The 18,316-nt window shown below is 48.1% G+C and overlaps 1 protein-coding gene across 3 annotated transcripts in view; it reads right to left on the reverse strand.

Annotated features, from left to right (window-relative positions):
- PIGN (phosphatidylinositol glycan anchor biosynthesis class N) overlaps positions 1-18,316 on the reverse strand; it is a 1,975,532-nt gene that overhangs the window by 905,584 nt on the left and 1,051,632 nt on the right. For all 3 annotated transcript variants that reach the window (XM_069613664.1, XM_069613662.1, XM_069613663.1), the window contains one exon: positions 7,592-7,731. In XM_069613664.1, the coding sequence (XP_069469765.1) occupies positions 7,592-7,731 (140 nt within the window). The remainder of the gene's footprint in view (positions 1-7,591; positions 7,732-18,316) is intronic.

The raw sequence follows: 18,316 nt of genomic DNA on the forward strand, positions 1-18,316 counted from the left end.
GGGGAGACCAAAACCACTGTAAAGCTTTGGGAGGGTCAGGGTGGAGGTTTTAACTCTCGGCCTCTTGCCGTTCCAAATGAATTGGAGGACACAGGACTGAAGCACCTCAAAAAAGGTCTCGGGTAGCACAACGGGAAGCGCTGCGAAGAGGTAGAGGAGGCGGGGCAAGATATTCATCTTCACCGTGACCATGCGCCCAAGCCAGGAAAGCGTGAGGGGTGCCCACCGTCTGAGGTCGCTGCTAACCTGAGCTAGGATCCCCGGGAAATTACACTGGTATACTTGGGATAGATCTCTGGGGATGGTGGTGCCCAGGTACCTAGTGAACTCCCTTTGTATTCTAACCCCCAGAATGTCAGCGTCACCTCCGATGTCTCGATCCCCCAGACCCATGGGCATGATGCTTGATTTGGACGCATTTATCTTCAGCCCGGAAAAGGAGCCGAAGTTGTGCACCAGATCAAATAACCGGGGTAGGGAGTCTTGAATGTTTGTAAGGTAGCCCAGTATATCTTCTGCAAATAAGGAGAGTTTAAAGTCACAATCACCACACCGTATTCCTGTGATTTCCGGGTCGTTCCTAACCGCTATGGCCAGGGGCTCCATTGCCAACGCATACAATAGGGGCCACAGGGGACATCCCTGACGGGTGCCTCTAGAAAGGGAAAAGGGCTCTGAAGTGCCTCCATTGACCAGTACTCTCGCCAAGGGGCCATTATATAGTGCTGTGACCCACCTACAAAAGTTGTCTCCCAGACCCATTTTTCGGAGAACCCTGCCCATGTAAGGCCACTCGACACGGTCGAAGGCCTTTTCTGAGTCTAGCGAGAGAAGGTACCCCTACACCCCTTGTCTAGATGCCTTGTGCATAAGGTCGAGAGTTTTTCTTATATTATCTGATCCCTGGCGGCCCGGGATGAAGCCCACTTGATCACTATGTACTAGGGTAGGGAGGGGTTTCGCTAGCCTATTTGCTAGGAGCTTGGCCAATATTTTAACATCGGTGTTAAGGAGGGATATGGGGCGATATGATTGGCAATAGGAGGGATCCTTGCCTTCTTTAGGCAGGACTACGATTAAGGCAGACATCATCGTGGGTGGGAGGGTGCCTTGATCCAGTGCAGCATTGAACATCTTAGCCATGAATGGGGCAAGTGTGGACCTATAGGTCTTATAGAACTTAACTGTAAAACCATCATCCCCCGGGGCAGTGTCGCTCTTTAAAGAGGATATGGTATCTATTACTTCTTCCGGGGAAATGGGATGCTCGAGAGAATCAGCTTTGTCGGGGAGAAGGCCCGGGATTGGAAGTGAGTCCACAAAGCTGTCAACGTCATTCCCATCACCCGTATATTCCGAACAATACAATTTTTCGTAGTATAGCCTGAATTGTTCCGCTACCTTACTATCCCTTACGGTTGAGTCTCCCTCCGGGGTATGAATCGAATTCACCTTCCTACTGTTCCTAAGTTCACGAAGTCTCCAGGCCAATATCTTATCCGCCTTTTCCCCCTTTTCCATGTATTTCTGTTTCAGAAACGAGAGCTTCCTTTCAGTTTGTCCCACCATGAGGTCTGCCAACTTAGAACGCAACCTCTGCAGCTCCTCCCACTTCCCGGGAAACATCTGTGTTTTCAACTTCCCACCCGGTTGGATAGCCTCTATCTTTTCCTTTAACAACTTTTTTCTCTCTGACCCTATACCAATGAGGGTGCCTCTAATATTTGCCTTAAACGCCTCCCACACTCCCATAGTACCAACCTCCCCATTGTCATTGAGGGTAAAATAATCTTCTATGGCTGCTAGAAGGGATTGGCGTATCTCCCTGTCTAGCAGGAGGAGGTCATTACACCTCCACCGGGATCCGGTTGCCGGGGCAGGCCAATCCTAATCTTTACCATATCGTGATCCGTCCAAGGGACGATCTCCACTCCCGAATTTGAGATCTCTCCCTGCAGCGTGGAGTCAACCAGGATGTAGTCTATACGAGAGAAAACAGCATATGGCTTTGAATAGAATGTGTAATCGGGGTTCCGGCCCCGCTCGGGTATACACGTGTCACACAAGCCCAGTTCCCCATTCACTTCCTGGAAGGCCAACGCCAATTTCTTGTGGAGACGGATGTTGGGGCAGGGATTATCAGACTTCCTATCCCTCTCGGGGCAGAGCACCATGTTAAAATCTCCACCCACCATTAGGGTGCCCTCAGAAAATGACATTATTATCTTTTTCATTCCCTCCCAGAAGGTATCCTGCGCTTCATTTGGAGCATATATGCAAACCAATGTGAACAAGTGGCCCCGCACCTCCCGCTTTACCATGAGATACCATCCATCCGGATCTGCTTTTGAGGCTTTAAACACAAAGTGGGCCCCGGGGGAAACCAACAAAGCTACTCCCCGCTTCTTTGCCTGGGAAGAAGCCGTAAACATCTGATCAATGGTTTTGGCCTTGAGCTTAGGCTCCTTTCCCCGAATCCAATGAGTCTCCTGCACAAAGAGAAAGTGAAGCCGCAGCCTCGCAAATTCCCTCACAATTAGCGACCTCTTTGTAGGCGAGTTAAGCCCGCGTAAATTCAGTGACCCCACTGTCAAGAATTGGAGTGAATCATCCATTAAAGCACAGGTAAAGACTCATAGCTCCCTTCTTAGAATAGCAAGCGTTGTTACTCCCCCAATGCTTTCACATCCCCCTTACGGCTCGAGACAGCCCCGGGGGTGCGAGAAAAACCAAAAAACTTGGCGCGCCATAACTGTAACCCCTGCAACCCAACTCCCACGCATCACCCCCTCCCTCCCCCCTGATCGCCTGGTTGTTCCATGGCTTCATCCTATCGCCAGGCCAGGCCACCATTGTCTCCCCCCTCCGGGCTCATTAACCCTTCATAAACAACAACTCTAGCCCCCCTCCCACCCCCAGGAACAATGCAAATCACAAACAGTTACATCACACTCCATTCACAAAGTCAAATGCAGGTTTATTCGTCGGGCACCAGGAGCCAGCTTCAGTTGCTCGGAAGTTCCAGGGAAGCTGGGGCCACTCTCCTAAATTTCCTTTGGCCTCGAACTTTGCGCCTTTCCTTCAGAGCTTTGTTCCCTTTTGGGCCTGTCGGGGATCTCTCACAGTCCTGGTCCCCCATCTCCATATTTGAATTGTCCAAAAGTTCGCCCGACACTCTTTGGATATCGTCCTCAGTGATCAGGGCATACTTGTAGCCCTCGAACTCAAAAGTGAGCGAAAATGGGTATCCCCACCTGTATCGGACCCCCTTGGACTGGAGCATCTTCGTCAACGGGGAACAGAGGTGACGTCTTGCCAGGGTGAAGGCCGACAGGTCCTGATACACCGAGATCTGGGCCCCCTCCCACTCCACCGGGCCCTTCTTGCGAGCGAGTTCGAGGATCCTGCTTTTCTCGGAGAAGTAATGAAAGCGAACTAGAACGGATATGGGGCCTCTGGATGATGCGCCTGCTCTATGGGCCCTGTCAATGGTGGGTTCGTTGGTGTTGGCCCCCTCAAATAGCACTCCTATTACTGCATTGACAGCCTTAATGATGTCTGCTTGGGTCTCGCCTTCGTTTTCCGGAAAACCTAGGAAACGCAGGTTACAGCGGCGTTCCCTATTCTCCAAGTCGTCCATTTTTAAGGAGCATTTCTCTTCTCTCCTCTCGAGCTCCGACAGGCGCTTGTCGAATTGTGTCTCAAAGATGTCGCTCGAAGCTGTATTATTCTCCAGTGCCTGAACCCTGTCATCAATATTGTCCACCTTTTTATCTAAGGTGTCCAGACGAAGAGCAATCTCCGCCCTAAAGCCTCTAATTTCCTCCAGTAGGGCCGCCATGCCCCTGGTGACTGTGCTTGTATCAGTAGATTCCTGCTGCGCCAGGGCCGCCATTTCAGGGGGTATCCGGGGATCGGGGGCGTGTGGCGAAACTTCTGTAGGGATTCCTTCCAGTTCATAGAATCTCCCAAAGCATCCCTGCTCCGTGGGGGCCTCCCCCAAAAGCTTGTGCCCAAGGTGACCCGCTATCACATACGCAGTCAACGCCACAGGGGGCGAGGACCAATGTCAGCCGAGGAGCGAGAAGTGGAGCCCCAGCAACGGGGGTCCGAGTCCCCGACTAATGCACCCCTGTAGGTGTGGGTTTCTCCCCCACAGGGTTCCCACCTCACCTCTCCCCCCTCAAACCGCTTAACTTCACTCCCGTCGTAGCTGTGGCAGTGTTTATTGTTCCATAGGCTAAGCGCGGGAAGGACCAATCCCAAGGCCCGTGTCTGCACCTCACTGTGGTCCGCTGGGGCCGTCCTCTCCCAACAGGGCCCCGTGTGTTTGTTCTGACTGGCAGGGACCTGCGGTACACGGGGTACACCCCGCTGCCAAAGGCCACTCCGGGGCTCCGATGTATGGCAGGGGCTCTCCCCAGCCGCACTCTCGTCTCCTCCCGTGACACCTTCAATTCCCAGGAGGTCGTCCAGCCCTGGCCTGCACCTCCTTACCTCCTGGGCGCCAAGTTGCCCCTCAGCCTGTGGGAGTCCATGCGCCAGTGAGAGGCCTCGCCTGCCTCCCGCACACTACTGTCGCCAATTCCTGGCACTTCAGATCACCCTCCACGACACACCAAGCCGCTCCCACTCCAGTGGGGGCCCTCACGCTCTGTCCTTCCCCTCGTTCTGCGGGCCTCACGCAGGCCTCCACCTCCGCGGTGCGTTCGTGGTGCATCCTCCAGATCCCGGATCGGCTGCGGATGCCTCCGGGTGCGTCCCGCCTCCACCGTCGTGCACAAGGCCGGGGGGGGAGCCGCCAAACAGGGCAGCCCAGCCCTTCCACAGGCCTCGTTCAGGCCCGGGCTCGCCGTGGATTCTCGCGGAGCCGTGGCGCCGCAGGGGGGAGGGGCTTCTGTCCCCCTGAAACTCAGAGGCTACGATCTCCCGAACGGCTCCACCACGGGGGCTCAAATTTGGGCCTGGGGTGCCCGGCACACTTAGAGGGGTGGGGGTGATGCAAGCTCCTCACTCTGGGGGTGTCGGGAGGGGCTCAAGTCCCGCCAACAGTGCCCAGCAGAGGAGATGAACCGAGTTGCGTTAGACCATCTCTGCGCCCCCTGGTGGATCCCCTGTGTTGTGCTGTTTCATCTGTTGGTGCCCCGGACATGATTTCCCTGTGGTGTTCTACCACGAGCTCTAGCATTCCCCTCTCTGAGAAGCAGAGCTTGCCATTTGGGGTGTGGAGGACCTGTATGTTGTTCCGGGTGTGTAATTTTTAAAGTTTGTGTGCTAGTAGGCGGTTTGCCTTGTTGCTGTTTATATAGTAAAACTGCCTGGTGTATGCTAGCGCCAGTGTTGATGTATCTGCCAGGCGCCCCTCTAGAGCGGCTTTCGCTTTCTTGGGTTCTCTACCTATTTTGGTGGATTGCTTATTCTTGAATTTACCCTCCAGCACTGCGACCCTCTCTTCTAGTATGCACTGCTCTAATTGGTTCCTTCTCCTTTGCGCAGCAGTGCAGTTCATCGCTACCCCTCGTATCACTGGCTTCATTGCGTCCCAGACTAAAGCATATGGGGAACCTTGCGCTATGTTTTCTTCAAAATAGCGAGTGATCGCTTCAGATAGTTCACTGCAGGTTGCTGTGTCCGCTAAGATGTGGTCTTGAAATTTCCAGTACCTTTGTGGGGGCTCTGGCAGGCCCGGAACTCGCAGCCGAGCTATAACTGAGGCATGGTCCGATAGATTTCTGTGACCAATCTGTACCTCTTTGAATTGAAGCATGGGAATAGGATTCTAGTTGCTAATAGTAGGTCCAGTCTGGAGAATCCCTTGTGCACGTGTGAGTAGTACGTGTAGTCGCAAGCTCCTCAAAGTCTCTTCTTTCAGAGCGCCTAATGCGACAAACAAACAAGAAGTTATTTTTCTCTTTGGATTTTACACGTACTCCATTTCTCAGGTGTTTCACTATTCACCGCAGATCCCCCTCAGCCTGGCTCAGATCCCCTTGAACACAACGCACATAGGATTTCAGTTATCCAATTTCTTGGGTAATTCACAGTTTGCCCCGGATACCCCTCAGCCATGCTCAGATCCATTTTAACACAATGTTCAATCAGTCTCCTTCTGCCAGGCTTGGACAAATTTAATTCACTCTAACACAAACTTGCTTTAACGCAAAACTGTCAATTTATCTTCCTCGGTCGGGCACGTACCAACTTTCAAACTTGCTTTAACCCAAAGCCTTCAATTGATCTCCCTCGTTCGGGCTCAGACCAACTTTATCTACTTTGTCATCAACTTTCTTGGGAGTATCAACATTAAAGACTTTCGATTGTGCACATGATTTTGCTTGACCCGCCGCAGGACCACTTCAATGCACAGTTCTTTGCCACTCTTTCACCTTTGTCAACTCTCAGTTGGATACCTTGCAGAGACCTTTGAATGAGCAAGCACGCAGTGCCGGACCACTTTGTCTAAGGTGTCGTATCTTGGTTTCAAGGTTCAATCACTCATCTGTTGTTCAATTTTACTTGCGTTGGTTATCACATGAGTTTCATACACTGCTAGCTTCAGCGTTCAACATACAATGTTGCTGCTTGCAACCTTGGCTTCAACAAAGACTGGTCTGGTATCAGTCTCCCCAATTCACTGGCTGTGTTGATTTCACTGGCGCTGCTTTGTTGAAGGAGCCAAGGACAGTACCATGACAGCAGGCGATTCTCCCCGCCTCGATTATCAACACTGGAGGGCCCCGGCTACCTCTGACACACAGTGCAGGATTCTTCAGCCTGGTTTCCTGGTCTTAAGCTTTCTATTTTTGAGGTTTCGTGAAAGTAACAGCTCCTTGTCGAAAAAGGTCAAGGGCACTTCCCTCCTTGCGATCCCCTTCTGTTTCGTCATCTTTCTCCTCATGTTGAACTGCCATCTTGGAACTGCTGTTTCCTCCTGTGCTTTGCCTAGCTCAGATTGTGGTCTTGTGCTTCGCCTTTTATCCGTGTGGGCAAGTGTAATGGAAGTCAGGTGTGCGTGATGGTCAGTAATTGATTTTACTGCCTGACCATTTTATTGGGACATGTCAGGTATACGGCTCGGGTGTTAGTCCGTTTTCTCTCATAGTGAGCTGTCCGTGAGAAAGTGTCTGTTTTGTGAAAGGGGCCTGGGGGGTTGAGTTCCTAAGTATCTTACCTGGTAGGATCGGGTAAAGCTTTACAGGGAAGGGGACACTGCGCCTCGCCATCCAGTGTCCTACTCCCACTCCCCGAAGACCCCTCACCCAAGTGATCCTCCCGCACTGGTCCACCCCCAGGAACTGGATACAAAAGCGATGGCCATGTCCTGGCCATCTGGATGACAGACCCCTGGGGATTAGTGGGTGAGACACCATCGGGTTTCTCACAATACCCAAGGCATAAATCTTTGATGCGCCGGACCGTCATCTTTGGGCTCTAGATGAGAAAACATATTCCCAATTAATTGAAGTTCGTAATTTTATTTTTTGTTAGTTATACGTTTCAACAACCCTGTTTTGCTTCGTCTTCTTTTCTAAGCTAACAAATGGGAGCAGTGTGAGGAGTTTTAACCAAAGAATTAGGCATTTTGACTTACTCTCTAGCAACCGCATACCACATTGGGACAGGCAGGAGGCAATAGATGTAGTACGTCCACGGGGAGGACTGGATGAGCAGAAAGAAGATTATTAAAGCACCAACCGTGGCAAATCCATACTGGAGGGCACCCACTGACACCTGTAAAACACATCAGAACCATGTTAGTAATGAAATGGCGCTATGAAACATTACTTTCAAGAACATTTAATTGTTTTATGGGCGTTTTGGGTGCTGGGTGGAGGAACATATGATGGGTGAGTGCTAGGTCACTTTTAAAAATGCTTTTGTATTATTATTAACTTTTTTATTTTATCTTGAAAAATTAAATACAGGAAGAAAAGCCACTGATCACAAATGAACACACCATTTTAGTGCACACACTGAATGCAACTTGAACACAATACGCTTGAAGAGCGTGCCACAAAATGTTTAATAGCCTGACATTAGCATCCCACATCTAAAAGTGCTATGGACATCCTAACCCTTTTCCCCTTGCAAAGTGGTCCCAAAGTAATGTAGGACAGCCTCAAACAACCTGATATTTAAATACCCTTTAGTAGACACTCTTTAACAATTCATTATACCAATTAGGTTGCATGAAGGAATATTTTCTTTATAGTCTTGTTCAATTGAAGGTGAAGTAACTAAAATTGCTTTAAACCAGAATAACCCGACTTCCCTATATTTAACCCTTGACTAGCCAGCATATGCTGCAAAAATAAAAGCCTCAACGAAAGGACAGCCTCCTATATGACAAGGTTTACATACAGTAGAGGGCCAAGTAAATTTTAAGTTTGGAACAACTAACAAAAATATGCATAATACATCCATCCTTTCCTTTACTTTTCATACAGTAAAATTAATTTGCCCAATACCATCATTTAGGTAATGTTTAATATCATTGAAAAATTATTTTAAACTGATGTAATCATTGTTGTGTTGCTAGCAACCCCTTTCTAGCCATTTGCAGACTCCTATTAAATTTCAATTGTCGATCAATATACTCCCACTCACCCAGTATTGGATCGCCCTTATGAACCGAGGAAATAACAGTCCAGGTTATAATACTTTATTATGGAGTTCATCCCAAAACACTTAGGATCAAAACATTTCCCGGGCTGTTTAGGAACAATATAGTTGGGCAAGTCCTAGGTAAACATTACACAATGTGTAGATGCCTGCAAAAATGTATGCCTGCAATGCCATGCTTCCTTGAGACAACATCTAATGCTAAATAGTATATCAAATGCTAGAGCCATACTGCCGTCATAAAACTGAACACCATGCAGTGTAGGTCCATTTTGTGGGCACGTTGTTCAAAAGATCCTCCTTAGTTAACCTCACCCTCTCTTGGAAGATGAGTTTTATTTAGGTTATTTATTGCATAAATCTTGGTGAGGTGTATTTTGTGCCTAATATTTAGTTGTCTATATTAAGTGTGCAGGGTTGCCTTCCTCTTCTATAAGTTTCATTTTCACCCTTAAATAATAAGTTCAAGTTTAACATAAAACTTGTTTCTGAAAAAAAAAGGAAACCTTAAATATTCAGGGACAGGTTTTAAAAAAGGGTATTATTGATGTAATGGCATGTGGGATATTTTAACAGAGAAACTTTCATCTGCAGTAGAGCTCTTAGAATACGTGCACCAGCCAAGTGTTCTCATGGGATAGTTGGCTTTCATCAATTTGGTATTGTTGTTCCCATTCTTTTTTTGAAGGGCCACTCTCACCACCCATGATTATGTCATGTGTATTTCCTCCAGGAAATTAGACTGTATTATTGTAAACACGGTTGGTCTCCCAGGAGAAGCAGGCCATTTAAAATGTCACGTGGGCACACACGTGTCATTTTTAACATGATTATTGCTTCCAGAAATGGTTGTTTAGAACCGTTAAAAAAAACGAATTATTTCCTGCCCTCACCTACGTTTGACCAAGCAATCTCTTTTTCTTGGTCAGATCACTCTGGAATTCCCTTTTGAATTCCAACTAGTGGTAAGATCCACCAATAACTCGACAGAATAATACACTGCTTACTAGAGACTGGATATTAATCACAGACAGTGACATTGCCCACAATCTAACCTCTAATCAACAAGTTCAGACACAATCCTCTTTAAATAAACCATGAGATGAACAAGTTACTTACCCCTGGTAACGTTCTTTCGACTGGATGTTCCTCCAATGTATTCCTCATCTTTGACATATAATGTCCAGCTTCGGCTGCTTTGGAAATTTTTCGGCAGAGGGCGCCCTGCTTCGATGGCATCGAGTCGATGTCCATCGAAGGCCTCCGTCGAGGGTGACGCCATCTGATGTTATAAGTAGCACACACGGCGCCCGTTGGCCTCAGTTCTGTTTTTCCCTCCTATGTGCATTAGAAAAGCCCAGCAACACGGGCAGGACAGCACTCAGCCTTGCGAGAACGAGAGCTGCAATCGCATCAGAAATTCTACAGAGGGGTCGGTTGGGAGGACGATGAGGAATACGTTGGAGGAACATCCAGTCGAAATAACGTTACCAGGGGTAAGTAACTTGTTCTTCGAATGGATTGTGTCCTCCAATGTATTCCTCATCTTTGACAGACTCCCAAAGCAGTATTCACGATAGGAGAAGGGAGAAGAATTTAGATATGCCGTACTTTCAGTGGGCAGAATAAAGGACTGCCTTCCCAAAAGCAACACCCTCAGCGTGGGAAGTATCCAGAGAATAATGCTTAGTAAACGTGTGACTAGATGACCACGTTGCAGCATCACAGATGTTCTTAATAGCAACTCCTCTCTGCAGGGCAGTCGAGGTGGCCATACCCCTGGTAGAATGGGCACGCAAGCCTTCAGGAGCCTGCCAGTCTGTAGCATTCGGAAATCGTGAGGATGAGCCACCTGGACAAGGTCTGCTTGGAGACAGTCTGGCCCAGTTTGTGTCCAGTGTACCCCACAAGGAGCTGGTCGTCCACTCTCAATTTGGACATCCTGGAACTATAAAAGCTCAGCGCACTCCTAGGGACCAACCAATGTAGCCTTTCCTCCTCTGCTAGGATGCGGAGGAGGGTAGAATGCTGGTAGCACAATTTTCTGCCGGAGGTGAAAATCCAAAACCACCATAGGCAAGAAGGAGGGTTTCGCCCTCAAAACAACCCTGTCCGTGTGGAATATAGTATAGGGCGGCTTGGAAGAAAGCGTTTGCAACTCGCTCACTCTTCTTGCAGATGTAAGAGCAACTAACAGTATAGTCTTGAAGGTCAACAACCTCAATGGACATGAGTGCAAGGGTTCAAAAGGAGTACCCATTAGATATTTCAAAACCAAGGGCAATGTTGAGTTATATCCGCCTGCTTTACAAGAACCCTGTTGCAATGGTAAGGACTAACAACACTCTATCGTCCCCCTTTAAGTTAGGTAGGGGTACCCGGCAACGTTGCCCACTGTCCCCCCCCCCATCATATTTGCGCTTACGATAGAGGGCATGGCCGCCAAGATCAGACATGAACACCCTTGGAGGGGAATCCGTATTAGAGGGGTTCCCCAGCTACTATCACTATATGCAGATGACACAATGGTGTATGACAGATGTCCAGAAAAACATCTACCCCCGATGCAAGAGATAAACACATTTTCCACGTACTCTGGCTACAAAATTAACCAGACGAAGTCAGAGATTATTCCGCTGACGCCAACTACAGGGCAATCCCCAGCTACATCAGATTTTAAATGGTCCTCTACAACAGCCCGTTACCTGGGAATAATAATAGCTACTGATAGACAGTCCCTATACACTAACAATTACGAACCATATCTTCAACTCCTGGAACACAAACTAGCTGTGTTTGGGGAAAACTATATATATATATACATATATAGAACAAAAAAGGAACCGCACTCTCTGCGGTCAATGAAAAGACCAAAATCCACGAGGAAACACACATAGCACAGCTCACAAAGAAAGTAAAGGTCTTAGAGTATTTAATGTGACCAAACAATAAACAAAAAATACACAAAATACGGCTGGGGAGCAGCGGCAAAAACAGAGGCAAGACGCCAATACACACGACCCGCACACAACGCGTTTCACACTCAACTGAGTGCTTGTTCACGTGAAGAGAGGAAGGACTAGAGCACTTTTATAATATGACAAAGGAAGTCCTTTTACTATTTCCCTGGAACTACATGGGTACCTGGACAAATGGAAGAGGCGGCGGCCATATTGGAAAGGAATGGCAAAAATAGCAAAATTAAAGGCCAAGTGGCGCCAAGATGGAAATTGCAGTAAGTGCATAGAAATGTGAATCATGGCAAAATGACCATGAATTGTAATCGGGAGCACGCCTTCCATGTAGGGCAGGGCCATGGTTCCAGGGTACCACCAAATATAAACAACAGTAGTAGTACAAAATTGGAATCAATGATGTACTGACACAGTCAAAAAAATATTTTACACATCCGCCCCTAATGAATGAAACCATTGTATAAAAATGGAAATAAACACACCGTCTAACAACAACACTAAAGGATAAATGACATCAATCTGGAGCATCATAGGACATAGATATACATGACTAATGCCGATGAATGAGGCAAAATAAGATATTAAAAACAGTTATAGCAGCCAATTAGTGTGCAAAATTGCAAGATAAAAGTGACAATAGCAATATGTGCAAACAAGGCAAGTAGCAGCATTCAGGCAAATGGAATAAAGTGCAAATGCATGTAATTTAGCAGCATAGTTGTGTAGCGCAAGTGAGGTAGCAATGTACAAATCTAAAACAATGCAAGAGACAGAATGATGGCCCTGTTAAAAATAATAATAAAGTACAAGTGCAAGCAGCATACTAATGTGCAAATATACTGGGCCATTATTACGGAGTCAAAAATTGCAACAATTGCAAAGTATCGGCATCATTAAAAAGAAACAATCGCAACCTCAAAGGATGTAATATACAAAAGCCGGAATGATAACAAGGAGCACATATAAAATCACACAGTACATGGCTGACCAGAAAAGAAGAAGTTAATGTCAAAGATGCCCAGAGTCATAGAACCTACAAGGGTGATAGAAAGACGGAATAGCTAATATTGACAAAAAAGACCAGAAAAAATGCGAGCTAACATGTACTAAGGTTGAGGTCCAGACCGCAGCATGCCAAGCTAGCGCCAAAGAGCGATATAGAATGGCAACAAAAAAAGCTGGTGTGGAGTTAACAGAAGTACAATGCCATTCGAGTGAAAAACAAAGGAGAAAGGTAAGCACATGAGGAAGGCACCTACCGTATGGCCCGGGTCTACACGTCCTCCGGCCCGTTTCACCCATACCGACAGAAAGGGCTCCACATATATATATGTGGACGAATTGCCCTGCCCAAAAGGGTGGTAGTGCTCAAGTTGCTGTATATGTTCAGCGGAATCCCAATATGGGCGGGCATAGATTTTTTCCAGAGGTTACAGAGACTAGCGGTTGCCTTTGTATGGGGTGGGAAATCGGTTAGACTTAAATGGCCCAGGATGTGCGAAAGATATGAAACAGGTGGACTGGCAGCCCCAGACTTCATATTATATTTTCACGCAGCACAAGCACACTTTGCAAAGTACTGGGGGGACACTGGGGAAAATCATGCACACGTGTGGGCCGAGAAATTTGGGGTAGCCCCAGTTAACATTCAAGCAATGCCATTCACGAAGAAAAGAGGTAACCTTGGGGAAGTAGATCCTGTCAGTTCCACAGTGCATGCCTGGTTAGCACTGTTTACAAGGGTGGGATGCACGATCCTGTACTGGCCGTTTACCCCTCTGTGGCACTATCCAGACTTAGAACCCACATTTGACACTGCCCTGCAACGTAAATGGGACCCAGACAAAGAAATGAGGATAGGAGACTTATAACCTGAGGGCAGGTTTGCAACACTCGCAACTGTGCATAATTGTCGAGACTTGATAGTCGTGAAGAGTATAGGGGCTTCCGTCCCCAAGTACCCCACAGGGAGAATTAAATATACTCTCTGTGCGGTCCTTGAAGCCACAGGTGTGGATGTTGGATTGCCGGAACATCGCAACGCCGATACCTCAGAGCCGCTGTAAAGGAAACGGGGATTAGCACAAACAAGTACAGTATTCTGTGTGAATGGTAGCTGGAAGTGTAACGACTACAAGTCTTACCTAAGCAGGGGTAGCGGGGCACTGCTAACCACGCAGGACCCGGGGAGGTTGCGTGAACAGTTCTTCTCAGTTGCCGGTAAACTGGCGAGGGACCGCCAGCTGCAACACACCTGATTAGTCCTGACAACCAAAGAATGCAAGACGTGGACTTTGGTAAGTTTGTAGTATCCCAAGGGTAAGCAAAAGAAGTCCATTATGAAGTTCCGAGGTCGAAGAGCCAGGTAATCGCAGAGAAATGCGCCAATGCCAGGGAGAATCCAAAAAGCAGTCCGTAATCCAAAGTCCGTAATTCATGAAGCCGATTAGTATAGATCCTGATCGAAGCCAAAACGCCAAACAGAGTCGTGAAACAGCTGTGAAGCAACAAGTGATTGCGAGGACGTTGTTTTTATATCGCCTGCTTCCTTGTCACGTGAACGTAAGCAGAATCACGTGACCGGGAAAGCATCACGTGACCAGGAAATCGATGCGATAGCCTGACTCTGCCTGACTGCACTCGCCACGGCAAGTGCAAGTGCAGAAAGGGAAACCTATGAGACTGCACACAGCCTCCTCCTCGGGTCATAATCTGTCCACGCGATCCCCGCTCTGCAGGTGCTCTAATACTGGTGGGTGCAGGTGCACTAAAAGGGGATCTAACAGGGAATATGTGTGGAACAGAGGGTGCTGTCGGGGTGCTAGTGGGGGCGCGGATGTTGTGCATGACAATAATAAAGTGGGATCAGGCCTAATTACTCCATTACAAAACTATCGCATGAAAGCAGCCTGCAAAAAGAAATGGCCCTCATTTCCCGAGGCCCCCCGATACACGATTTCCTGTCTGCGGTTATGTTGCAGGAAGGTTTTACAGGAACAGTATCCAGACTATGCAAAGCAGTCCAAGAACACACCCCATCAGGGAACACCATGAAGCAAAAATGGGAAAGAGATCTGGGTATCACCATAGAAGATACCCAATGGGCAAGATATTGCCAGTACACCAAAGCCATCTCAATTAACTCTTAACTCTAACTTTAGGTTAATTCAATTTAAAATACTAAATCACCTACATATAACCCCGAAGAAGACCTCTAAGTTCGACCCTACCATTCAAGTAGCCTGCCCCAAATGTGGTGCCCCCAATGCGAATTCAATGCATATGTATTGGGAATGTTCCCCCATAAAGTCCTTCTGGGAGGACGTAGCTACAAACATTAGTGAAATTGCGGGGATACATATTCCGGCTGTCCCACATAATTACCTCCTGGGCGATATAGGGAAGGCTTCAATTAAAATTTGGAGGTTTGTTGCTATAGCAGGGGTAGTGGCCAAGAGAAATATACTACAGTTGTGGAAATCCAAAGCAGCCCCTACTCAGAAGGTATGGCTACAAGAATTATTATATGTTCAGGGTACTGAAGAACATTATGTCAGAAATGTCATGCCTACTAATAGACCGAAAGACATCTGGGCTTCGTTACGAGCCTACCTTAAGGACAGCCAAGAAAACAGGTCAGAGGAATCCTCATAATCGTTTGAAAATACTGTATCACGTAAGATGTGTATAATGAAAAGTCATGTGCGTTATTGATTTGTACCTACTGAGACCAATCCAAATAGTTATGTGAAATGTGTTACAGCGATCAGCAAAAAATAAAGGTTTTTAAAAAAAAGATATTTCAAAATCAGGGTACGGTCCCACACCGGAACCTGAAATGCAGAAGGTGGGAACACATTTCTGAGCCCTTATAGAAACTGATTGACTAGAGGGATCTTAAAATAGGAACATTCCTCTGAAGAGCGCTTGAAAATTGAATGAAAGCGCAGCCAGGTAACCCTTAATGGTACCAACCAGAAGACCTGTGTGTGCCAACAACAGCAAAAAATATAAAACATCCAGTGTTTAGCACTGAAAAGGATCAACATTCTTGTCTCTGCACCAGTCACAGAATTTATTCCAACGGCAATGGTACAGAGACTTTGTTGCTGGCTGTCTGGCCGAAAGCAACACCTCCATCACGTCATCCGGGAGGTCCCAATCCTTGTACCTCAACCTTTCAGAAACCAAGTGTTAAGGTTGAGGGTGTTGACCTCTGGATGGAGAACCTGACCCCCCTCTCGCGAGAGAAGATTCTCCCTTTGCGGAAGACGTATCGGAGGACAGATGGACATATCCAGAAGGTCCGGGTACCACGTTCTCCTGGCCCAATCCAGGGCAATGAGGATCATGCGGGTCCCGAACCTCCTCAACCTCCTGATGACTTGAGGAATGACGGGGACTGGAGGAAAGGCGTACAGCAGTGGGACTTCCCAATCCACCACGAACGCGTCACCTAGAGCTCCTCTCAGAGGAAATTCCCTTGAGCAGTACAGTTCGCACTTCCGGTTAACATCGGTCGCGAACAGATCCACTTGAGGGGTTCTCCAAAGGGCGAAGATCTCTTGAAGGACTTCCTGAGCTAGTTCCCACTCGTGGGAGACTGTGCTCTGCCTGCTCAGAGTGTCCAACGCTGTGTTCTCCTCGCCGACCAGCTGAACCGCCGAGAGGGAGATTCCTTCTTGACTAGCCCAATATCAGAACTGTATTGACTCTCTGCACAGTGGTAGTGACCCTACGCCTCTCCTTTTGGTGCGGTAGTGCATGGCCACCGTGTTGTTAGTCATTATCAGGACGTTCTTTCCCCGTACAGACGGCAGAAAAGCCTTCAGCGCTAGCCTGATCGCTTGCAACTCCAGAAGGTTTATGTGTAGCCTGAACTCCGATGGCGACCAACAGCCGCTGACAGTCAACTCGTTGGCGTGAGCTCCCCACCCCGTGAGGGAGGCATCCGTCACTATAGTGATCTCCGGCCATGGTTGCCAAAAGTGTTAGCCTTTCAGAACATTCATCGTGCAGACCCACCACAGAAGATCCTGTGAGACTCTGGGCGGAATGTGAAGGTGGTCTGACATCCGTCCCGAGAACTGGGAACTTTGCGAGCGGAGAGCCCATTGAAGGGATCTCATGCGAAAGCAGGCCTCTGGCACCAGAAAAATGCATGATGCCATGAGGCAGAGCAACCTCAAGAACTCGAAGGCCGGGAGATTCTGGGCAGTCTGGAATTTTGTTACCATCTGGAGAATGTCTTGAGGCCTCACCTTGGGTGGAGAGCACTTTCCCAAGGAAGTGTCCAAAACAGCCCCGATGTACCGGAGCTGTTGGGAAGGTGGCATATGGGACTTCTTGAAATTGAGGGAGAAGCCCAGTCTGTGAAGTGAGTGGCAGGTAGCGTTGAGATGATCCAAGGCTTGTTCGGGAGAATGCGCCCTGATCAGCCAATTGTCCAGGTAGGGGTAGACGTGAATTCCCCCTCTCCCGAGATGCGCTGCCTCCACCACCATCAGTTTGGTGAATACCCTCGGGGCAGAGGTCAACCCAAATGGCAGGACTCAAAACTGATAGTGCAAGCCGCCAACGGCGAACCTCAGGTATTTCCTGTGCTTGAGATAGAGCGGTACATGAAAATAAGCATCCTGAAGGTCCAATGACACCAACCGATCCTGAAGTTGGAGGGCCTGAAAGATCTGAGAAAGAGTGGCTATCATGACTTTGTCTTTCCTGAGGAACTTGTTCAAGTATCTCCAGTCCAAGATGGGTCTCAGTCCCCAGTCCTTTTTGGGGATAAAAAAATATGGGGAATACCAACCCTTGTTCCTCTCCGCCACAGGCACTGGTTCTATAGCGCCTTTCTCTAGCAGGGTTAAAATCTCCTGCACAAGGAGCAGATCTGGAATCCTCAAAGAGTGTTTCCCTGGTGGATTGGTCTGAGGCTTTCTTAGAAAGGGGAGGCAGTAGCCGTGGGCTATTGTTTCCAGAGCCCACGTATCTGAAGTAATGGCTCGCCATTCTTCAAGATGCTGAGACAATCTGCACTCCACTGGAGAACTGTGACTGAAGCATTCAGAGCGGTTTGGAAGCAGCTGCTGCAGCAGCCGATGGCAAAGAGGCTGCTGCTGGAGCGGACTTGGCACCTCTACCTCGTCCACCACGAGGGAACTTTCGCTGGCCCCTTTGACTGGCCATTACTCTAACCCTTCCAAATGAGGAGTAGTAGCGAAAAGATCTATCCCTCCACGGTTGTCTGCTGTAATGAAAAGGCTGAGTTTGCCTAACAGTGGCGCCTAAAGATTTGGCAGCCGCTTTGGAGGTTTGCAACTTCTCAAGGCTCTCGTCAGCCTTGCTGCCAAAAAGATGAGACCCGTCAAAAGGCATGTTGAGAAGGCAAAATCTGACTTCTGCAACCACGCAAACCTGCGTATCACGGTGCTCGTAGCCATGTACCTGCTGATACTATCCGCAAAACCCAATCCAGATTGGAGGGGCTCACACATGGCTTCCTTGCCGTCCTTAACAACAGCCAGAAAGCTGTCCCTCTCATTTCCTTTTGGAATATGCTCCGCTGCCATGAAGATGCACGAAAATGTTTAAAGTGCACAGGTGGAGTTGGCTGATTTTGACGCCATACTCTCCGTCGAAAATACCTTCCACGGCCATCCATCTACGTGCTTATCATCTATATCAGGAGGGATGGTAGGGTACGTGACCTGCTTCGAGAT

This window comes from Ambystoma mexicanum, chromosome 5p (assembly GCF_040938575.1).
Source record: "Ambystoma mexicanum isolate Mex_15411 chromosome 5p, UKY_AmexF1_1, whole genome shotgun sequence".
Classification (NCBI taxonomy): Eukaryota; Metazoa; Chordata; class Amphibia; order Caudata; family Ambystomatidae; genus Ambystoma; species Ambystoma mexicanum.